The sequence below is a fragment of the Pinus tabuliformis genome, chromosome 6 (genome assembly GCF_031772625.1).
Source record: "Pinus tabuliformis cultivar Carrire ecotype Pingquan chromosome 6, CPIR1, whole genome shotgun sequence".
Classification (NCBI taxonomy): Eukaryota; Viridiplantae; Streptophyta; class Pinopsida; order Pinales; family Pinaceae; genus Pinus; species Pinus tabuliformis.
This window is the reverse complement of record NC_142292.1, coordinates 962,911,557-962,936,076: the sequence shown is the minus strand read 5'-3', so window position 1 is coordinate 962,936,076 and position 24,520 is coordinate 962,911,557. Positions and strand designations below refer to the sequence as shown.

The 24,520-nt window shown below is 41.5% G+C and overlaps 1 protein-coding gene across 1 annotated transcript in view; it reads left to right on the top strand.

The window, feature by feature from the left end:
- Nucleotides 1-455: 455 nt before the first annotated feature.
- EMB1467 (NADH-ubiquinone dehydrogenase) overlaps nt 456-24,520 on the top strand; it is a 49,891-nt gene continuing 25,826 nt past the window's right edge. The window contains exons 1-3 of the mRNA XM_089423534.1: nt 456-621; nt 699-1,155; nt 1,268-1,514. Of these exons, the coding sequence (XP_089279660.1) occupies nt 732-1,155; nt 1,268-1,514 (671 nt within the window). The 5' untranslated portion in view covers nt 456-621; nt 699-731. The remainder of the gene's footprint in view (nt 622-698; nt 1,156-1,267; nt 1,515-24,520) is intronic.

Here is a 24,520-nt window from a genome sequence, read left to right as displayed (position 1 = left end):
AAAGACTAGGTATATAAACCTTTATATATTTTAATTAAAAACAAGAAAATTTAATCATCATAAATATAATAGCATTAAAAAAGAAGAAGAAGATAGTGCTCTTAATTTTACATAATTATTTAATTCCTCCCCGCAAATATTACCATTCTAATGGCTATTAATCGAACATCCAATCAAATCAACTAATAAAACAAAGTAATATTTAAACAAAAATGAGTTTACTCATTATAGAAGGATTAATATAACTCTTTTACATTTTATACCAATAGACAATTAGAATCAAGGGAAGAACTTTATCAAACAATTTCTTATAATAATAACTATTCCCGCACCGCCGCTGAAAAAAAAGTTCACGGTAAACGCTAGAACAGGTGGAAGAGTGATAGTTCGGGAGTACGTGCTCCAACAAACTTACCATAAACATTAGGAACCCTTAACATTGACACAGAACCACACATTAAATGTTTAGGGACCCTTCACATTGACACAGAGCCGCACATTAGATGTTGGAGTGCTCGAGTGCCGTTGATGGCCCTTGACCATTGGTAGGTTCTTCTATCGAGGATAATCAAGTGGCGAGTTGTAACTCAGTATATCTCAGGCCACTGGGCTACGCTGCAGGTAATTCCATGGAAAACAGGCCTTTATAGTGCACTTAATTGCACGCTGTGAGACTTATTTAATTTACCGTGTTGCAGAGGGCAGGAAGGGACGGGGGAGAAAGGGCCAAAATGGGAATTGGAATGCTCGCATTTCAGGCGGCAAAGAGATCAAAATCGCTAGCGGGGCGGTTATGGGCCGTGCAGCAGCAGCAGCGAGAGGCGTTGGGACCCAACGGCGGGGTGTGGATGCGGGCAATATCTTCGTCTCCAGCGAGGGAAACGGAAGCGAGCGCAGAGAAAAGAACGCCGGTGGCAGGAGCGAGGGTGGAGATCCCCAAGCCGGAGGAGGCTTTCGAAGTGACCGTGGATGGTCACCCAGTCAAGATTCCGAAGGGCATGACGGTGCTCCAAGCCTGCGAGTTAGCGGGGGTCGATATCCCTCGCTTCTGCTATCATTCCCGCCTCTCTATCGCCGGAAATTGCCGTATGTGCCTCGTCGAGGTCGAGAAGAGTCCCAAGCCCGTGGCATCTTGCGCCATGCCTGCGCTTCCTGGTAATTTATTGTTTTCACCCTTTTCCCTTTGGTTCCCTCCAATTCCCAAGCTGTTAAATGCTGCCGGAGGATATGAATTTGAAGGATGCTGATTTTGGGGTTTAAATGTCAGGCATGAAGATAAAGACTGATACTCCGATGGCGAAAAAGGCAAGGGAAGGGGTGATGGAGTTTCTGTTGATGAATCATCCGCTGGATTGTCCAATCTGTGACCAAGGAGGGGAGTGCGATCTGCAGGATCAGTCCATGGCTTTCGGATCGGATCGCGGGCGTTTCGTCGAAACAAAAAGATCCGTGGTGGATAAGAATCTCGGTCCTCTCGTCAAGACTGTCATGACCAGGTGTATTCAGTGTACAAGGTCTGGTATCCCAATCCCATTCCCTGCCACGCTAGGTCAATTTGATTGAAGTTACAAATAAACCTACACTACCTTTGACAGAACCACGAGGCAAATTTTACTATAGTCATTCTTACAAGTATTCATTGTTTTTTGTTCAAGAAGCATTACTTCTTCAATCATACATTCCCTTTTTTTATTCCTTCTATTTGAAACCAGTTTACTTCAATATTGTTTCATGTGAAATTGAAAGTCTTTGCGGACATTTTAAAGTCTAGAGTTTTTCAATGTTCGTAGATTTTGTCTCATATCCGTTTGGAACGGTTTCACAATTTGCTGTTTGCATGGTTGTCAGTTCCAATCCTAAATGATAGAATCTAAAGCAATTGGGAATTTTTTGCCGTGAACACATGCCCTTGACTTGTATATATGTCCAAGCTGGCCGGGACACCTTTGGAGTGAAGAGGGACCTTCTGCCATCTGGCACCTGACTTAGTGATGAGGAGTTTCAACCTGTTAAGTCCCGATCAGTCTTTCTTTATCTAACAGATATTATCCTTCCTGATCAATCTCCCATATATACTTGGGAGTTGGCCTTGGGAAGGCGTCCATCAATTAAGCAAAGAAATAGGCAGGGCTCTCTGTTTACAGGAAGGTTAGGCAAGGCTTGGTCTTTCTGTTCTGAATGGAGCCTAGGGAATTCCTCGGGAGATTTGCCCCTTATATTATTAAGGCCCATCATGCTTGACTGAATGACCGAAGCAATGCAAAGGGAGCGTATATCCTATGGGTGGTTGGTGTGTAGAATGCTGGCTATCTCATCACATAGGGAAGGGATGGTGAGTAATCTGGATGTTTGACCTATCTGCATGTTGTGAGAGTTTTAATATTCTTATCCACTTCATATGCTTTCTAGTTGGCAGTGTTAATAGGTCTGTTTGTGTTACATTCTCTTTTGTCTTGCTTTTACCTGAAACCGATTTATTTTAATGTCGTTTCATATGAAATTGAAACTTGAAAGTCCTCATATCCCTTTGGAAATGGTTTCACAATTAACAATTTGCATGGATGCCGGTTCCCATCTCAAATAAACTTGATGTTTTACCTATCTGTAAATTGTAAGAGCTTTCTATATTTTCCTCCACTTCACATGCTTTGTAGTGGTGGCATTGGTAGGTTCGTTTGTGTGTTACATCCTTGGTCAAACCTTTGTTTGCCTGGCCAAGATTTGATATTTGCCTATACAACTTGCAACACATTTATTCAGTTGTGCCATCTGTGAATACTAATAGACAATCAAACTGACTGCATACTTTTACTTTATGTTCCTGTGCTAAGTCACATGGTTCCGGTTCAGGTTTGAGTTTGGGTTTGGCAATGGTTAAATTTGATTCAGGTTTGAATTTTTTGACAAGGTTCAACTATATACATTTTTCAAATAAATGTATAAACATAAGAACTTCAGAATGAAATATAATATAAAACTATGTTGCAGGGGAGCGCCCCCCCCCGAACCCGCTCCCGAATCGCGCTCCGGGCGGGAGCGGCTTGGGAGCGCGCTCCCTCAAAAAAATTTGCGCTCCCTGGTCTGTTCGAAATCGAATTAGGGAGCGATCGCTCCGGCGCTCCGGAGCGATTTTTAACGCCCGGGAGCGATCGCTCGCGCATTAAAAATCGCTCCGGGAGCGATTCGCGCGGGGCTGGGAGCGGGTTGGCGGAAAAAAATTCCGCGGATCCAAAAAAAATTAAATTTTAATTTTTTTTTTTTGATTTTAAAAGGCCAATGGGCCAAAAAAATATTCATTGTTACTATATTGAGCTTGAGTTTGGAGCTGGAGCAAGAGCAAAGGAGCGAGGAGCAAGTGCTGAGGAGCGAGGAGCAAGTGCCAAGGAGCGAGGAGCAAGCCTGCAGAGGTAAGTAACTTAGTAATTTAGTTAGTTTAGCTGGTTAGGTAGTAATTTAGTTAATTTAAATTAGGTTATTGAGTTTTAAAATCATGTATTTAAATTAAATTAATTAATTCCAATAAATTAAATTAATTTGCAGATTCAAGAATCAAAACCCCACAAACATCAAACACCATGGACCTGGCTATATTTCTTGGCATTTTCCTCTTCCTGGTCCCTTTTATGGTTATTATGGTGCTGGAGAGTAGGAAACGGAGGGGCCAGCCTCAAACTGAAAAGGGGGATGAAGAAGTCGGAGAAAGTCAAATGGGTGAAAACCCCGGTGAGGAGGAGCTGGAGGAGGGTGAACATGACCCTCAAAAAACTAAACAAGACCAAACTTCATTGTGGAAATATGTTAACAGGGCTGAAACAGGGAGAGGGGGTGGAACCACTAAATTTCATTGCCCCCATTGCAACACTGATTACACAAGTTCCTACACCCGTGCTAGAAGACACCTCTGCGGGAAAAGGCCATGGGATGGAGAGAAACAAATAGGAATCAAAACTTGTACAATGGTGTCAGCAGCGGAGAGAGCCAAATACATAAGGGAAGAGGAGGAAGCCCAATACAGAACAAAAAAATCAAGGGGTTTCTTTGAATCAAGCTCACAATCACAAAGAACTCCTTCAGCATCCTCCCAAGGCAGTGGATATGGACATGGAGGCACAGGGTCATCATCTTTAAGGCGTAGAACCATATCAGATTTCCTTGATGAGGGGTGTAGGAATGATGTGGATTCAAAAGTTTACAGGTTTCTCTATGCATGTGGGATACCATTCAATGTTCTTCGCTCACCTTATTGGCACGAAATGGTTTCTGCCATAAATGATGCCCCTAAAGGATACAAGAGCCCTGGGTATGACAAGGCAAGAACCGTTGGCCTTGATCATGAAAAAGAAAAAATATCACATTCTTTGAATAAAATGACAAGTTCTTGGACTGACCATGGGGTGTCCATTGTATCTGATGGATGGACAAATGTAAAAGGCAAGCCATTGATAAGTGTTCTTGCTGTGTCTGTTAGTGGTCCCATCTTTCTAGCTGCACATGATTACTCAGACAAGTTCAAGACCGCCATCAACATTGCAGAAGCATTACTTGAAACAATTGAGCGTATTGGCCCATACAATGTCATCCAAGTCATCACTGATAATGCTCCTAATTGTAAGGCAACGGGAGCAATTATTGAGGATAAATACCCCAACATATTTTGGTCTGGATGTTTGGTTCACACATTGAACCTTCTGTTGCATGATATTGTCAAAAACAAAAATGAACAATACCAATGGATTGGTAATTTGTACAAGAAAGGCAAACAAATGACAAAATTTATTACAAATCATAGCAATACCCATGGCCTTTTCCGCAGTCACTCAAGATTGGAGTTGCTGAAGATTGCGAAGACTAGATTTGGTAGCTATTACCTCACCTTCAGGCGCCTTCTGAAGGTAAGAGAGGCATTAGCTAGCATGGTATCAAGTCCACATTGGCAGGTGTTAAAGGAAAGGGCTACAAATGTAGCTGACATGGCAGGTTTTGAAATGGTGGAGGAGGCCGCTCTTGATGGGCAGTTTTGGATAAGTGTGAGGCAGGTATTGGATTTCACCAAGCCAATTTATCACATGATTCGGTTTGCAGATACAGACAAACCAGTGATTGGCGAGGTGTATGAGCAAATGGATACCATGTTGGGGGAAATAAAAAACATTGTTCATAATAGAGATCCCAACTTGTACAAAATGATTCATGATTGTGTGTGTGAACGGTGGAATAGGCTTAACCTTCCACTACATTGCTTGGCGTATATCCTTACGCCAAAATACTACTCTACATCTTGGTTGGGCCAACTTGCAGCAGGGGGTGGGGTTAGGACCAAACCCCATTTAGATCCAGAGGTAACTAAAGGATATTTGGAAGCATTAGAAAAGTTGGTACCTGACAGGGAGGAATGTGCAGTTGTGCGCCTTGAAATAGGCAGATACTTCAGTGGCACTGGTTTGTATGGTAACTTCCATGCAATGGATGACAAATATAAATTTGAATCTCTCACATGGTGGGAAACATATGGCGGCCACGGACTTTTGCCAAAATTGGCAAAAAAAGTTCTTTCACAGGTTATAAATTCTTCTTCTGCAGAGAGGTGTTGGAGCACCTACAGCTATATACATAATGTGAAAAGAAACAGACTCTATGAAAACCGAGCAGAAAGCTTGGTTTATGTGCACTACAACTTGAGGTTGTTGAGTCATTACTGTGATCGGGCTAATGAGGATCCCACATATAAAATTTGGGACAATCACCCAGAGGATGACAATTTGGAGGATGGCATTGTACATATTGAAGAAACTAGAAGAGGAACTTGTAAGGGATGAAAAAGAAGTAGCTGCAGCAGCCATGCCACCTCCACCTCCACCTCCACCATCCAGTAGCAGTGCTCGAGGTCCGAGTCTTGTTCCTTTGCTGTCGCCACCTCCATCTACACCCTCGCGTGGAGGTTCTAGTTCTGGTTGTTGGTCTGTGCGGGAGACTCCTAAAAGACCACCACGACCTGCTTATACTCCTGGAGACTCTCGTGGCAAGGGCCACATGTAGATTTACAGTTTACTTGTCTTTTTTAGTTTCTATTAGACTTTAGTTTTCATAACTGTTGAGTTTTGAGTCCTTGACTCTTGACTCTTGACTCTTTCATATCACAATGATATTTTTTGTAAACATTATATCACTGTGACAATGAAAATTTGAAGTTTGAAGTTGGGCCTTGGCAATTATAACTCATTGGTAATGATTGTGAATTATGAATATGATGCTTTGTGAAAGACTAAAGTTGTTTCATTTCATCTCATTATTCATGTTTCATTTTATAAATTTTTAACATTTCATATCATGTTAACAGTTAGAAGTTAGGACTTAGAAATATCTTCGATATTACTTCTAGTTCTTGTAATGGTTAAACTTAGCTTACAAGTACAACTTTGGTGATCAATGATGATAAATGTTATTGAATTTTCAATTTGAAAGCTTGAAGTTGAAACTTTAAGATTGAATTTGATGAATCATGATTTATAAGACTCAATATGTTGCAGTTGTAATATGTTTTTTACTAACTTGTGGACATGGTTGATGACGATTATAATTTCTAGATGATTGATGTGATATGGTTCAATGATCAATCTATGTTTTTTTATGTTTTTTATTTCTAATTCATCATTCTACATGTTTTTGTTGACATATATGTATCAAAAATCAAAAAATATAAAAAATATATATATTTTTAAAAAATCGCTCCCGGATTCGCTCCCAAACCGGGAGCTTCTGAAAATGGTCGCTCCCGCTCCCTGCTCCCGCTCCTGCTCCCAAGTAACATTGATATAAAAGAAGAAATCAGCATTAATAAACACGTGAGTAGGAATTTTAAACTATCGTCTATAGCAACGAATTGGAAAAATGAAGTAAAACACATTCTTCAACTTAAAGGATCTATATGTACATAATGTCAAATACTTAATCCATAAAGTAAATTCAGAAATTCTAAAACATGATCAGAATTTGAACATATGGTACAAATACAAAGCAGTCTTAGTATAGCACGTTTGGGCTTGAGCTTATAGGCAGTGGTGACTCGTGAGGGAGGTCCAAGTGGAGTTTTACAGGAAGTGGCAACTCGGTGAGGCCCGAGTGGAGGTTTATAGGTAGCAGTGAGGCTCTAGTAGATGTCAGAGGGTTTGCAATGTACATGTAGACTACAGTAGTGAGGGATGCCCAAGACACAACGAAGAAATGGAGAAATGCGCATTGTCAAGGGTCAAGCTCGAAAATGAGGAATGTGCACTTGTAGGTTCTTCAATTTTTATTTTATTTAATTTTTTAAATCAAATGATCTAGGTGGATATTTGTGGCCACCCGCCAATTCCACTTGGACCCCCACCATTGCTTCTTTCAATTTTTCAGTTTCCTTAATTGTAGCACAGTTTACTATTTTTAGCAGTTTTTCGAGTCCTAAACTTCCAGAGCTGTTTTGAGGCCCTAAATGACGTTTTTTTTGGAAATCTACTGCCAGTGATTTTTTATTTAAAATCGTTTTTCCGTTGTAGTCCTCGGAGAGATCTTTCCAATGGGCTATCATGCGCGTCAAACAGAGATAATATGACCAAGTCACGACCCCGGGAAGTTGGCTGTCCAACTCACCCCATCGGGGCCCATAAACTCTTGGTGTTACATCTCCTCGAGTTAGGGTTTTGGTTGTTTAGGGTTTGCTCTTATTGTTCAATAATAAAAAGGTCCTTGAGCCTCATTTTAGTTCAGTTCAGAGGCATGTAGCCGCCACATCTCTTTTCAGAGATAAGCTACCATCGCCCTAGCTGGTGTATTTCCATTTCTGTTTGTAAGCATATTTCAGTATTTTACAGTAATGAAATGAAGTATTATTTCCGCCGCATCTCTCTGTTTATGGTTATCTCTGTAATTTGTTGCATTCCTTTTTAAATTTGGATCAGTGGTATCAGAGCGGTCTTCTTTTTTTTTCTTTGTTTTTCTTTGCATGTCCCCAACGAGGTCAGGATATAAGGAGTTAGGGCTTGAACTGGTCGAACCTTTGCAAGTCCAGCCTCGCAAATCCCGACGGCCTCCCATGGTGGATGAAAAGAAAGACGAGGGGGCAGGGGATCCTATCAAAATTTTGCTCGAAGAAGCCCTCGAGTGACAAAGGAATGCGATGATGGACAACTTTGCCTAGATCCTTTAGCGACTACCCAGGGGCGACGCATCGGCTTCCAACAACTACTCTGGAAACGCCACACCGTTTAAGGTACAAGTTAATTTTGAAATCCCCATATTCAAGGGTCAGATAGAAGCAAATGTCATCGATAAATGGTTAAATTTGCTAGAGGGTTATTTTTCTGTTCATGATATTTCTAGTCGGGAAAAGATTATTTTCGCTCTTCTCAAAGCAGCCCCCCACGTCAAGGACTGATGGGAAACCTTTGGTTAAATCTGCAAGAGTGTTATTTTTTTGTTCATGATTTTTTCAGTCGAGAAAAGATTATTTTCGCTCTTCTCAAAGCAGACCCCCACATCAAGGACTGGTGGGAAACCTATTGCGAGCAGAAGGATGAAAGTACAGGCTCACTATTTTCAGCCGCACCCACTTGGAATTCATTCCGAGATGCCATCAAGGAGCAGTACTACCCTGTCGGAAGCTATGAGGATCAATACATAAAGTGGATCACGTTGCGGCAGGGAAGGGACCAAGACGTGCCAGAGTTTACCAATATTTTCCATACCCTTCGCGCAAAGTTGGGTATCAAAGATTCAGAGTAGCATTTGGTACTCAAATACTACGGCTGCCTGCACAAGTACATCCAGGAAGAAATAGAATTCCTGAACATCTCCTCGCTTGGCACGGCATACCGATATGTCGTCAAGGTCGAGCAAAAGTTTAAACAGAAGAAGTGAGACTTTGGATTTGCGAATCCGAAGCAAGGGAAAGGTGCCCCCAAATTGTAGAACAAAGGACAAAGCCAAGGCGAGGCAGCCCAAGACAACCCGCCAAAGTTGCAAGCAAAGAACAACGCCGCGAAGCCAAAAAAGGACATGGGAAAGTGGTGTGAGTTCCATAAGAGCCCCACGCACAACACAAGTGAGTGTCGGGCCAAGCAGTCACTAGTGGCCGAGCTAAAGGTTTCAGAATCAGATGCATGTTCTGACTCTGAGTCAGAACCCGACAAGGGGAATGACAAAGGGGAGCAGATTATCGATGCGGAGCCCAACGCCACCGTTGCCACCACGAAGATCCAGAAGGAGAAACCCGAAGATCTAGAGGAGGAGGAGCGTCTCTTCCACTCCTAGATGTGGGTAAAGGGCTCCCTGCTACAGTTCATTGTAGATAGCGGGAGCCAAAAGAACTTCATTTTGGCAGAGGTTGTGAAGTGGCTGGGCTTATCGACCACAACACATCCACAACCGTACATCGGGTGGCTTCAACAAGGACGGGATCTTCGCGTGAGCCAGCGGTGTTGCCTTCCATACAACATCAAGCCCTTCACGGATGAGGTATTGTGTGACATTGCTCCCCTTGAAGTTTGTGATGTATTATTAGGACAACCATACTTGTGGAAGCAACATGTTGTGTATGAATCAAGGCCCCGCACTGTTATTGTTACTTTGGGAAATAAGTTGTAAAGGATACGAGAGGTAGCATCGCATACTGCCATCTCTTTGGTTACTGCAAAACAATGCAGTAAGCTTATTTCCAAAACCGGGAAATTTGTTTTCATGATGATACGCCCTCAAGGAAAGAAGAAGACGACAATGTTGCACTAATCGTTATCGGGATAATTTCGGTGCAGGGAAAAAATCGTAATAATCGGGAAAAATCGTTTGGTACAAAAATATTCATTTTTTTTCAATTTTTTTAATATCTAGACCATCTACAACATAAAATAAATACATTGACACATAAATATGATAAAAGAACTAATATATAAGATGTTTAATATCATTTCTAGTGCTACAATCACACATAACAATGAATCATGTCCTGAATAGTAAGTCCTGACTCCTGAGTCCCAACTCAGCCTCAAAATATCAACAAAAAATATAATAATGTATCTCATGAGTCATAATGTCATATACAATGAAATGAACAAAATAACTAAAGTCTAATACTATTGATTTTCTCTGCCCCTCTTGCGAGAAAATGCCATAGCTTTCCCTTTCCCTCTAGATGTAGATGCTGGTGCTGGTGGAGCTGGAAGTGGAGTTTGCTGTGCTCTAGAAGCTGAAGAACTAGAAGTAGGAGCTATAGGAGGTAGACCACGTCCTCTACTAGTGGCAGGGGTAGCCCGGGCAGGTGGTGTCACGGTCACCTCCTCTTCCTGTTGCTCCAACTCGTCCTCCTCCTCCCCCCCTTTCACTACATCCTGCATTAACCAATCATCAGCAGACTCCATGAGAGGCTTCTCGGACTCAACCCTCCATGCAGCAGTGGTGTCAATCCCATCCAATGAGATGGCCTCCATATCAGGTGTTCTCTCAAGTTGCCTCACCCACAATCGAAGATTGTAGTAGACGTAGACCATGTCATTAAGTCGCTGGGACTCCAACCTATACAAAGATCACGAAATAATAATTATAAACAAAATATTGTTTAATGAATTCAAAAATTTATTTGGAAATTTGCAATATTTTAAATTTTTAAGTGTTAACCTGTTGCGCTTCTTGTTGTGTATTTTTTCAAATACACTTTAGTTGCGCTCACATCCTGAGGAGCTACATGTTTGGCTGAGGATTCGAATAGCAAGCTTTTGCAGAAGGGGTACCCTCGCACCATACATTCTCCACCATGCATCTACAACAAAATTACAAATAAAATTTTAAATAAACATAAGAAAAAAATGGAATTTGAAGAGAATAAAATTTGAAACAAACTAAAAAATACTTCGCATTTTAATTGTCCTATCAGTCACAACCATGTCAAAGCCAAATGTGCCACCTGCCATCCTATATGTCTCAATTTCTTTAGAGATTTCTATAATCTGTTGGAGATTGCACCATCCTTAGGACAGGTTAAGAATCCATCCATGATCTTAGCATCAATTACGAACCCACATGCGTAAGAAAATGCGGGGTTTAGGAAAATCCCAGCAGCATGAATGGGACGAGGGAGTGTGTTGTTCCATCATTCATCAATCACTTCCCATAGGAGGAGTTGTCTCTGAAACCCCTCATCTCCCTTATCATCATAGTAGGCCCGAATGGATTATTTCGCCCTCTCCATGGCCTCATACAAATAGCCCATTGCGGACTTCTCACCATCAACTAACCGAAGAACCTTTACCAAAGGTTCAGTAACGGCGCACACCTCCTGCACTCCCGCCCAGAAGTCTTCCTGGTATGAAGTTAGTCTGCATATGGACTCTCCTTTTGGTTTGCGGCTCATTGGCAAAGAACGCCACTCCTTTGAAAGAAACATTCTCTTCACATCCCACATAGAATTCAAGAGGGATTGAAGAGATATGAAACTGGTGGCAAACCGTTTAATGGCGGGGCGCACCAACTCTTTGTTGTTGGTGAATCTTCTCATCAAGCTAAGCACAGATGTATAATTACATATAAATTTTGTAATGCTTTTGGATGACTCAACAATATCTTTGACAAAGGAAATTTACTCTATGTCCTCCAACATCAAATGAATACAATGTGCAGCACAAGGTGTCCAAAATAAAGTAGGATGCTTGTCCATAAGCATCATACTAGCAGCAACATAATTTGCAGCATTGTCCGTTATGACTTGAACAACATTTTTTGCACCCACCTCCAAAATAAACACATCCAACAAATCACATAAAGTTCTTGCATCTTTGATTTGTGTAGATGCATCAACAGATTTGATAAACATAGTCCCCTTGGGACAACTAACCAAGAAGTTTATAAGGGTTCTCCCCTTTTGGTTAGTCCAACCATCTGAAATCACAGTGCACTCTATTTGTGTTCATGATTCCCTAAAATCCTCCAATCTTTTGGTGCAGTCAAGCTTTTCATTTTGAAGAATCCAACTGCTCATGTCATGATAAGAAGAGATTTTGTACCTTGGGCCAACAGTTGCAATAGCATCAAGAGCAGGCTGGAGAAATGGATTATTCTTTACAATGCTGAAAGGAATATCTCTCCAAAGGAGAAATTTTGCCAGCAATTTGTCAGCTTGTTCTTTTCAGTTTTTTTTAGCATTGAACTGAGAGATGGCTGTGAACCAGGTGTGGTTCGAGGAACAAAAAATGATGAGGCAGCTACCGGGTTGGTTGATGTTGCAGTAGAACCACTGCCACTTCCTTGTTCAGCTGGCTTTTTTAGTTGCCTCTTCATTTCTTCTTTGGCCTCTCTAGTGTGGTCTAAAGTTTCCAATGCTTTCTTGGCTCTTCGGATGAGTTTAGGATTTGTATTTGTCGCAAGGCCCTACATCAAATCCAGGGATTTGTGCAAGGTGATACTTCAATCTGTACACCCCCTAGACATATGGTGCCCACACAACTTGCAAGACAAGTTTATTCTATCATTCGAAGCAGCAGGTTCACCAAATTCCCAGAAAGGGTCCAATTTCCTTGGCATGTTTGATTTTGAACTTCGAAGTTGAAAACTTGAATGGTGTTTCGGTGAACCTATGGGAAAATAAGGATTACAATTTAGTATTTACAAGTTACAAACTTACAATTTAGTATTTTACTATTTAATTACACACAATTTAAGAAACCCCATTCCAAATCCAACCAAAAAAAAAATAAAAAAATACATTGGATAAATGTCAAAAACCCCATTCCAAACCCGACCAAAAAAACTAAAAAAAAATTACATTGGACAAATGTCAAAACCCCCATTCCAAACCCAACCAAAAACATACAAAAAAAACAAAAACCAAGTTACAAAACAATGAAAACACAAAACGTTAATCTCCATACTGTTTTTATGGAGATAATCTGTCTCCTCCTTAGCTCACTCTTCGATTTTCTCCTCCAGGTAGTTGATTTAGCTCCAAAATGGCAAAATCTCCAAGCCTCCAACACTCCAAGTCTCCAAACCCCACCGCGCCCTCTGCTGTCCAAATGAAATAAAAAAAATCGCGTTTTCCCCTTTAAACACGCGCTACTCGAGCCTCTTGCGATAATTACTGAAGGAGTTTTTCAAAAAATCGCGATTTTTTCGAAAAAATCGGCCCAAAAGAAATTTCCGATTTAATCGCCCGAGTTAATCGCCATTTTGAAAAAATCGCGAAAAATCGCGATAATACGATATTATTGCGATTTTTTCCCGATTAGTGCAACATTGGAAGACAGTGGCCATGACCTCTAGATAGGGCCCCTCCGCACGACAACTACAGATGGACAAGGTCGTGGAGGAGTACGAGGACATCTTCACCTCCTCCGCAAGGGTTCCTCTGCACTGTCAGGTCAAGCACTCCATCGATCAGACCCCAGGTGCACCACTATCCAATGGACCAATCTATCAGTGCTCCGTTCTGGAGAACGCTGAAATCAAGAGGCAGATTCAAGAGCTGTTGTAGAAAGGTCACATCTGTCCGAGTTCATCGCCCTGTGGGAGCTCGATCGTGTTGGTACAGAAGAAGGATGGGACTTGGAGACTCTGTATTGACTATCGGGCGCTGAACAAGATCACTGTCCGTAATAGGTACCTGATTCCACAGATTGATGACCTCTTGGACCAAATGAAGGGGGCAAAATATTTCAGCAAGATCAATTTGAAGTCAGGATATCACCAGGTACCAATCGAACCCTCCGATGTGTGGAAGACTGCCTTCAAAGCCAATGAGGGCCTTTTCGAATGGTTGGTTATGCCTTTCGGATTGACGAATGCTCCTGCAACCTTCATGAGGGTAATGGATGACATCTTGCGACCATTCACCAACTCATTTGTAGTGGTATACTTGGATGACATCCTGATCTTCAGCCAGAGTTGGGAAGAGCACCTCCACCACATCTGACAGGTTCTCCAAACACTGCGACAACACAAGTTATGTGCCAATTTGGAAAAGTGCACTTTTGGCATGACCCAGGTTCAATATTTGGGATACATTATTGATGAACAGGGGGTGCATTTGGATCCAGCCAAGATCCAAGTCATTCGGGATTGGCCATCTCCAACCACTCTGACAGAGCTCCGCAACTTTCTAGGTCTTGCCAACTTCTACCGCAGGTTCGTGTTGGGATTTTCTCATATCACTTGGCCCTTGAGTCAAGTCACCAAGGGAGGAGCGAAAGCAAAATTCTTTTGTTCTGAATCTCAATAGAAGGCATTCACAGAGTTGAAAGATCGCCTCTGCTCGGCACCAGTGCTTGTATTACCAGAATTGCAACAACCATTTGAGGTCGAGACAGATGCCTCTGATTATGCTATTGGGGCAGTCCTTACTCAACACGGGCATCCAGTGGCATATCACAGTGAGACACTTTCAGACACAGTCCGGAAGTATCCCACTTATGACAAAGAGATGTATTCCATTGTGTAGGCCTGCCGACAATGGAAGCATTACATTTTGGGGAAGGAAACGGTCATCCACACAGACCATCGACCCCTGCAGTTCATACAGACCCAAGGGAAATTGCAGAATGATCGCCATTAGAAGTGGTCCACATACTTGCAACAGTTCCATTTGAATATCAAGTATAAGAAGGGCAACACCAATAATGTTGCAAATTGCCTCAGTTGACCACCGATCATGGCATTAACCACCGTGCTCAACTCTTGTGGGCACAAGACTTCTGACTGGCCACTTCTCTACAAAAGCGACCCAGAATTCGGCTACACATACCAGACACTCTCAGCATGTTCCAGATTTTCACCTCCAGGATGCCTTGTTATGCCACTTGGGTCACCTTTGTGTTCCTTCAAGCGAGCGTGCCAAGATGATTTTGGAAGCACACTACAGTCGGGCTGCTGCGCATTTTAGGGTCGAGAAAACGGTGGCAGTGCTGTAGAAGTATTTCTATTGGCTAAATCTTCGACAGAATGTCAGGAAGTACATTAGATCATGCACTTCTTGCGCCATTGCCAAACCGACCATCAAGAAGCAAGGCCTCTATACACCGCTGCCTACCCCTAGTCGACTTCGGGAATCCATCTCCATGGATTACATGTCAGGTCTTTCTTCCACTAAGCATGGAAATGACTGTGTTTTTGTGGTCGTCGACAGGTTCTCGAAGATGGCCATTATGGTGGCCTGCAAGAAGAATATCACAGCTGAAGCCACTACTAAACTCTTCTTTGAACGAGTGTGGGTACACTTTGGGATCCCACAGTCTATCATCTCAGATCGGGCCAGCAGGTTCCTTAGTACAATTTGGTCCAGTCTCTGGTTGACGATGGACACCAAACTCACTAAGTCCACAACCTTCCATCCTCAAACTAATGGCCAGACAGAGGTTGTCAACAGGATGATTGTAAACATTCTGCTCATTTACAACTCAAAGCATCCACGCACATGGGATGAGAGCCTCCCCTATGTTCAACACAGCGACAACTGGGCTCTCCACAGCTCGACTGGCCACAACCCTTTTCAGGTGGGCTTGAGATTCCATCCACTATGTCCCATTGATGTGGCCATGCCATTTGCAGCTACTCATGTAGATTCGGCTCATGTCCAAACCAAAACAGATAAGCCAAACAACTTCATTGAGCACATCCAACATATTCGCCAGCAGGTCCATGACATTTTGGAGAAATCAAATGCTAAGTACAACAACCTACAACATGATCAACATTGGGTGCCACACAAGTTTCAGGTGGGCGACAAAGTCTGGTTGCATTTGCAAAAGGAACGCCTTACCAGAGTCTATTGGAAATTCAGACCACTCCGATATGGTTCTTACACCATTACTAAGGCTGTGGGAGACAATGCATTTGAGCTCAACATTCCCCCATTCCTTGCCCTGCACCCAGTGTTCAATGTGGACCGCCTTCGACCATACTTTCCACCATTACTAGACACATCCGACATTGCAGAACAACTCACACCCACAGAGTTAAATGCAGATTGCATGGAACAAGCTGCAATTGATTGGATCATGGACACACAGATCAAGCACACTCGCCAACAGAATATCCAACTGTATCGAGTTGTCAAAGCAGGCCAGCTCCTTCACTAGGGCAAGTGGCTCACTAGGGACCAAGTTCAGCAGAAGTTTCCTCATCTCATGGAGGAACTCAACACAATGGGGACCATTGCTTCATAAGGGGGGAGGAATGATCCAGGTGGATATTGGTGGCCACTCGCTAATTCCACTTGGACCTCCACCATTGCTTCTTTCAGTTTTTCAGTTTCCTTAATTGTAGCACAATTTACTATTTTTAGCATTTTTTTGGGTCCTAAACTTCCGGAGCCGTTTTGAGGCCCTAAATGATGCTTTTTCCGTCGTAGTCCTCAGAGAGATCTTTCCAACGGGTTATCATGCGCGTCAAACAGAGATAATATGACCAAGTCACGACCCCGGGAAGTTGGTTGTCCAACTCACCCCAACAGGGCCCATAAACTCTTGGTGTTACATCTCCTCAGGTTAGGGTTTTGGTTGTTTAGGGTTTGCTCTTATTGTTCAATAATAAAAGGCCCTTGAGCCTCATTGTAGTTCAGTTTAGAGGCATGTAGCCGCCACATCTCTTCTCAGAGATAAGATACCATCGCCCTAGATGGTGTATTTCCATTTCTGTTTGTAAGCATATTTCAATATTTACAGTAATGAAATGATGTATTATTTCGGCTGCATCTCTATGTTTATGGTTATCTTTGTAATTTGTTGTGTTCCTGTTTAAATCCGGATCATCATTAAACCCTAAATCAAACCCACTACTGAAATTGAAAAAATGATTAAATTTGTCTCTAGGTTTGAGTTTGTTTAGGTTTGCCTTGAGGTTTGGCAAACTTGGATGAACCGCAAATATTTTTTGCGGTTTGCCGAATTTTGAACTTTAAGGTTCAGGGTTGATGAACCCTGTGACTTAGTTCTTGTGTAAATCTACTTATGTTTATGTTAATTTTGAAAATCTACATGGAATCTTGATTGGGTAGGGGGTGGATCTACTTATATTTATCTCAATTTTGAAAGTCTACATGGACTTTTGTTTGGGTATGGGATGGTGATGATTGAAAGTCTACTCCATGTTGTGTGTTTCAATCTACTTACATTTATCTCAATTTTGAAAGTCTACATGGTCTTTTGTTTGGGTATGGGATGGTGATGATTGAAAGTCTACTCCATGTTGTGTGTTTCATATTGGAGTTATTATTGAAAGTCTACTTCACTTTGGAGTTATGATTGAAATTCTAATTTATTCAATGTGTTTCATATTGAATCAAGTCTTATTTCTTGGTCTACACTCTGTTTCATATTGGATCAAGCCTATTTCTTGGTCTAGTAAGAAACAATCCTGAATTTCCTTGAGTAAGTATCATAGTTTTAAAAACCAGCCTAGCTAACCGGTTACTAGTCTAACCGGCCGGTTAGCAAGCCCACCGGTTGGAACCAGTGAAAAAACCCGGTTTAATAAGCTGTGTGGCGGAAAATTTGACCTAACTGGTCCTAATCAGTCCTAAACCGGCCGATTACCTGCCATGCCCACCGAGGACCCAGAGTGCGGCTTTTCCAAGGTAGTTTAGGGGGTTTAGAGGGAAATTAAGGGTGCTTTCCCTCCAAAAACACCCTCTCCAAGCCTTTAAGGAACAAAAATGGTTAAATGATTTTGTTTTCGTGCAATACAACCTTCGACTGAGGAGGAACCAAATGATGAACAAAGCACCTGATCTAGATCCCATTGTGTTGGATGATATTGATGCAACATCAGAATGGGTGGAGGAGACTGAAGATCCTGTGTTTGAGGCTGATTTTGATATCGACATGGCTTTAGCGGAGGATGAAGCAGATTTTGTGGCAGCATCAGAACTAGGATCAGTAGCGGCATCAAGGAAAGGCAAAGAACCAATGGAAGGCACTAGTTGTGCAGGTCGACAAACTCGTGCTTCCATTAGGTCCACTTTTATTGTTATTGGTGGCATTGCTACTAAGGTTGCAGATCAGGCTGAGGCATCCTCAGACTCTAAACCAGATGCTGTCTATGTAGCTCCTGATGATGATCCTGTGGCTAGTAGTGGTGATGAACTTGATGATTGATCATGTGTACACTGTAGACTTGTAGTAGGCCAATGGCCTCATAGCTTGCAGCATTGTTTTTGGACTTTATAGGCCATTTAGAGCCTCATTGCTTATGTATTTTGCTATTTTGTTGATGATATGTATTGCACCTCGGTGACATTTCGATATATTCACCTTTATAAATGAGCAAACTTTGCATATTTTGTCTCTATTGGCTTGGAATCATGGTTTTAAATCTTAAAAATAGTTTTGTTTCATTAAAAATTAACTATTTAATGTATTTTTCTAAAACCAGTTCGTTTAGACCAAACCAGTCCCGGTTAGACCGGTTCCGGTCGGTAAACCGGTTCATTAGGTGGACCGGTCTTGTCACTGGTTCCGGTTTTAAAAACATTGGTCAGAATACAAGGGTGCTACTATTGCCACTAAGGGCCACTAAGGAAGCTATTTGGCTTAGAAGGTCATTTGATGAGTTAGATCTTGCTAAATCAGTGTTAGTACTCTTTATTATGGTAATCAGAGCATGATTCAATTGGAAAAAAATAATGTTTTCCATTCTAGAACAAAGCACAGTGAGATCCATCATCATTATGCCAAAGAAAAGATGGAAGAAGGGCAATTGAATTAACTATTGCAGGCCTGAAGAACAAGTTGTGGGTATCATCACTAAGTTTTTGAAATTGAGACAAGTTGTGTGTGAAATGAATTGGCATTTAGGGGGACTTGAGTTGTAAATGGCAACTCCTTTCATGGACTGATTTTCTCCTTCATGGATGATTCAATTTTGTGGTGATCTTTCTGTGATATTGATGGTGATGTCTCTAATAAACCATAAGGGCGTATATAGGTGATGTGGCTCTCCCACATTTCATGAGCGTAGGAGTATAAAACTTGAATACACTCATTTTTTTGTCAATTGCACAGTGAAAGTGCACACGGGACACATGACATTGTATAAGCTCCTCCTATAATATTTGGGTGCTTTGCAGCCCCTCTCCAAATACTGGCATTATTATGATGTATGCCCACACAAAATTTTGCACTTCTGTGTTATGCTTATAAGCCGCAACATAGATCCTTGCATGTTTTCAATGTTTGGTTGGCTTGCAAGCGCTTATCATGCATTAGAAGCATTCGAATCCATAATTTCAAAGTCTGCATAGATTCTTCAATGATCCAAACTCAATTTGAACATTGGGCAAAATTTCTCTGAAATCTTCATCCTTTGATTTGCTAGTTGCAAACAATAAAATGATGGCTTCAATTGGGATATAAACCTTATCATACCAACTTTTTTTGGAAAAAAAGTTTGCGTGCAAAATCTAAATGACATCTAGTACCTCGGGACCTTAGTTTCAAAATTTGTTATCCCACAACTTATGAGTGATCTCTTCTTCTTGGTTACATAAATCTAGCTCAGTAAAAATGTTAAAATGTAAATTAGTTTCAGCAATACTATTTTATCCCATAGATATGATCTTCAACACCTCAACCATTGGATATGACAATTTCAAAATTTGATCATCTTAATAATGTAGACAACTTTTACATTCCTGTGACATCCTATTAGAAATTGCTACTGTGAAATCAATTCATTGGCTGTCTATTTCTCATGTACGAAGGAATCCTCTCACTGCTTATGCAAATATTTCTTTTGCAAATCTTGGTTTTACACAATGTACTTTTGCAAAGTAATTGTTTTTTGTAAAGTGCCTGCTTCTGCCAAATACTTGTCTGTCTGATTTTCACCAGATGTTATAATAATAATCTAATTTTAAGGTCATGGCCAAGCCAGACACCAAATTGGTGTTTGAGATCCCCTTGTTTGTGAGACAAGGGACCCCCTCTGTGCAGCAATTTGAATGCTAAGGTCTAGGGAGGTGTACATACTCTACCCCCTTCTGGATTTGACCCTGTGACCTCTTAGGAGGAAACACATGTTCTCAACCTGACATAGTTGCTTTCAGTTTTTGCATTAAAACTTATTATATCAACCCTTTGTTTCACCTTAGCTTTCATAACCTATTTCTTTGATATAGAAGTTTCTGTGTTTTGGAATATCAATGCAAGACAGGAAATTTCACCTTTTTGACTAGAAGTTTCTCAACCCTATGAATTTTCAGCCTTAGGGATGTTGTGAAATAGAGGGTATAAAACAACAGCAGAAAGAGTACAATATTTCACTTTCTAACAGCCTAATTTTTAAGCAATCCAAGGAGAGAATATACTAAACAACATAGATATGTTTTAGACCTCTAGGGCAACTTAAAATACATAAACCACATCTGAAAATTCACTTTTACAGCAGTTATAGCAGCAGCAAGACATTTTTTTGAGTCTTCAACCACGATGTCAAATCACCAACAAATTGTCCTTTTACTTATGTTAAAACATCAAGACACACATATAGCTGAAAATAACAATCCATGAAGAGCATATCTGGCTGAAAATCAAATCTGGAAATCACACAAGCTTTGGACAGCTGACAACTTCATTAACATGCTCAAGATGAAGTACATGTACATACCATACCGTTCTCTCAAGGCTAGTACAAGTCCACTAGCTTTCCAAAACCCTAGTTAGGGAAAACAAGAAAACCCTAGTTCAATCAAGGAGTTACAACATGCAAGAATATCTCCAAAAAACCCTCCAAGGCAAGACATTTTCTTTCTTCTTCTCCACTAAATATACCCTAGGGTTTTATCATAAAACTGTAATTTCAAACCTCCAAGGGATCACACTAACTTTAGAACTCCAAGATGCTCCAAGATACTCTAAAAGGACCAAAACACCCTATCAACTCCGAGAGAGACAGAGAGTGAGAGAGAGCACAAGTAATGACCAAGAGATAGAGAGATTAAGTACAAGTGATGACCAAGAGAGAGATTAAGTACAAGTGACGATCAAGAGAGAGAAGACTAGTGCATATTCTTCTTCGGGTCACATCTCAATTGATAAAAGTGGACACACAAGTGGATGAATGGACTCTTTCCTTCCACTATTTATATGAGAGGTTGTTAAAATTGGACAACTAGGTCCAAACTCCATGTTCTGATGCTCAGATTAAGAGGCTAATATTTTTGTTGGATTCCTCTTTCTGAGAGGTGTAAATCCATATAAAAATAGTCTTAATCCGATGAGCAGAACTTATATTTTGAATTTATTATTCTTAATAAATTATATGTGCAAGGTCAGCCAGTTTTGTAATGTAGGCTCACATGCCCAACAGATGTGTCACACACCCTCATTGATGGATATATATACAGGAAAAGTTGGAGAGAATTTGAACACAACTCACATCTCATTGACCTTTGTAGATCTGACTTGGGTTGACTCATCTACTGGTTGGAGGGTTGTTGTGACACATGCCGGGCTGGCTGACCAAAGGAGAATTTGCTGGTTGAAGCATCCTGTTGACCGCCGAAACGAACACATACATTTTTCTTGTTTCTGATTTGTCTTCTGTAAGATCTGCTTATATGTTCTATCTGCATTTTGCTTATCTACTTGTATGATTGCTGTGAGAAAAGTGAAATTGCTCTTAGCATAGAACATCTACAAAACTTTACATGGTATCAGAGCTGAGGTGAAGACAAACTCACTTCAAGTGATCTCCTCTCCACGTCTTGGGTTTTGGAGAAGGAGATTCACACTAGATTACGCCGGCCTAGTATGATGCCCTAAGGGAGAACGCAGTCATGAAGTCATACGCTATGCAATCATATGCTGGAGTTATGTATACGCAGGAAATGGATGGTTCTGAGATTTCAGATGGGTTCGAGTCTACTGTTCGAATCGCGGGAACGGATAAACCAGTGGATCGCAGAAAAAATTGAAAAAAATTTAAGGCTCCTTGAGTTTTCGACGGTCAAGAACAATTAATTGACAGGAGGCGTTGTCGCAATGAGGAGAGCTTTAAATTCCCTCCAAGAACAGCTCGCAGAAGCTGTCTACGGCACGGGAATGTACGGCAGGAATCCCACAAACACGGAATCCCGTTATGTGGCAGACACCGTAAAAGGATCCCACGATTTAACCATCGTGGGATTTTCTCTGGCCAAGAGCATGGGTGTCGGTAATTTCCTTGCGAGCGAGACTTTCAGCGTCGGAGGATACGACTGGGCCATTTACTTTTACCCCGACGGAAAAAAAACCCTGAAGACAATTCTCTGTATGTTTCGGTTTTCGTGGCTTTGGTCAGCGAGGGCACTGATGTGAGGGCTAAGTTTGAACTGAGGCTGATTGACCAGAGCGGCTAGGGGAGGCACAAAGTTCATAGCCATTTTGAACGCAGCCTTGAACGCGGGCCTTACACTTTGAAATACCACGGAAGCATGTGCATGTAGCCGCAGTGATAACAAGCACGGAAGAACCGCAGGTAGAGCCGCATGCATAACATGATAGCCGCAGTGATACAGTCAGCCGCAGTAACGAAACCATCGTCGAGATCCCTCACAGTCAATGAAGAATGCATACGCAATCAAAAGCAACAGAGCTATGAAGAAACGCAGTCAATGGGTCAATAAGACGCAGTGAGTCAACAAGACCTGTTCACGCATTCCTCTGCCATTCTATACATATATACGCTATACAGGTATGCCCATTCTTCATGAAGTCTGGAACAGGGATGGCCATTTTACGGTTTGGAACAGGTATGGCCATTCTACATATTTATGGCAAATTATAACTGTGACAACCGCAGTAAAGGAAGGGTAGCCGCAGTTGAGGAATAACGAAGCTGCTGGAAATGAAGACCTTGCCATAGTATATGCATTGCTAGCCACAGTAAATATATACACGCTGATCATCGAGATAACCTACGCCGCAAATGGAAATATATATATACATATACGCAGATACCTATTCCACTGTTCAATAAATACACGCGCAGGTCGATGGGACATGAATACGCTGTTCAATACATTGTGTATGTATTCATATATACGCTGGCAATGACTACGTATACGCAGGCAATATATACGCAGCAAATGGCACATAACTGAGGTACATATATGCAGCAAATGGAAATATATATATACATAGTAATATACATGTTGTAGTACCGCTGTAAGGGAAGACAGTCATGATATACGCATAGCATGGAGATACAGTCCTGTAATGAAGAACACAGTCTTGTAATAGAGTCATACGCATGAAGAGCACCATATACGCTGTCAATATATGCAGCTAGAACTCTCTTACGTTCTGGGCCAAAGCATATTTTGGCATACATATAGTTCAATATATATTTGTGTATTGATCTGAGCTCTTGCTAGCTCATATATCCTCAGTAGTAATTCTTGGTTATAATATCAGAACTCAAAGATGCAATCCCGATCTCATTAAGGATGAGCCTCTCAAACGTTGTCACAAGCCTGTTGACAGTGTGAGGTAGTCTAGATGGACAACATGTAAACCTTTGCGTATTGTAAGTGACAGCGTGGCACATAAGACAACCTTAAGGCAGCAACATAATGATGATTCATATTAGCATGGGCAGCATGGGCAGCATGTAGCATGATGATGAATAGGGTTGCATAATAATGGAAAATGCAGAATAATGGGCAGCATGATGATGAAGGCAGATGAGATGGTGCTCCACTGTAAGATGCAACTAATGGACGAAATGGATAGCTGAAGCAGTCACCTTAGAGAATCAGTTGAAGCAATATGTCTTCAACTGATCTCTGTAGATATCAAAAGTCAAAGTGTTGACTTCTGTTGTAATTAGAAGCTGGCATTAAGAGGGAGACTACCACTGCATATACTCCTGAGCAGAATGGTGTTGCTGAACGCAAGAATAGGACTATTGTGGAAGCTGCCCGTGCCATGCTATGTGACCAGGGTCTTCCAAAGTTTCTGTGGGAAGAAGCTGCAAATACTGCTGTGTACATTCAAAACCGATGCCCTCATTCCGCTTTGGACTCCAAAACTCCCGAAGAAGTTTTCTCTGGTAAGAAACCTGATGCCTCACATTTTAGAATTTTTTGGATGTCCTGTCTATTTTCATGTGCTGAAAGAAAAGAGAAGTAAGCTGGATGCTACTGGGAAGAAAGGAATGTTTGTGGGCTACAGTGAGATTTCTAAGGCATATAGAGTCTATGTACCTGGTCAAAGGGAAGTAGAGATAAGCCATGATGTCACTTTTGACGAAGATGCTTCCCTGAAGAAAGTAGTAGATCTTCCTAGATCTGAAGAAAACCATGAAGAAAGACCTGGAAATCTGGAAGAACCCCAGGATGAGACTATGCCTGATGTTGAAGGGCCAATGGACCCTATTGATCCTTCCCCTTCTCTAGGAAAGAGGCCATCATGGCTCAGGGACACCCTCGAAGATGCTGAGGGTCATGCTGCCCCAAGGGGAACATTCCGAGAAAGCAAGAAGCCGTGTAGATACCAAGGGTATCTAGCTGCCATGAGTACTATTA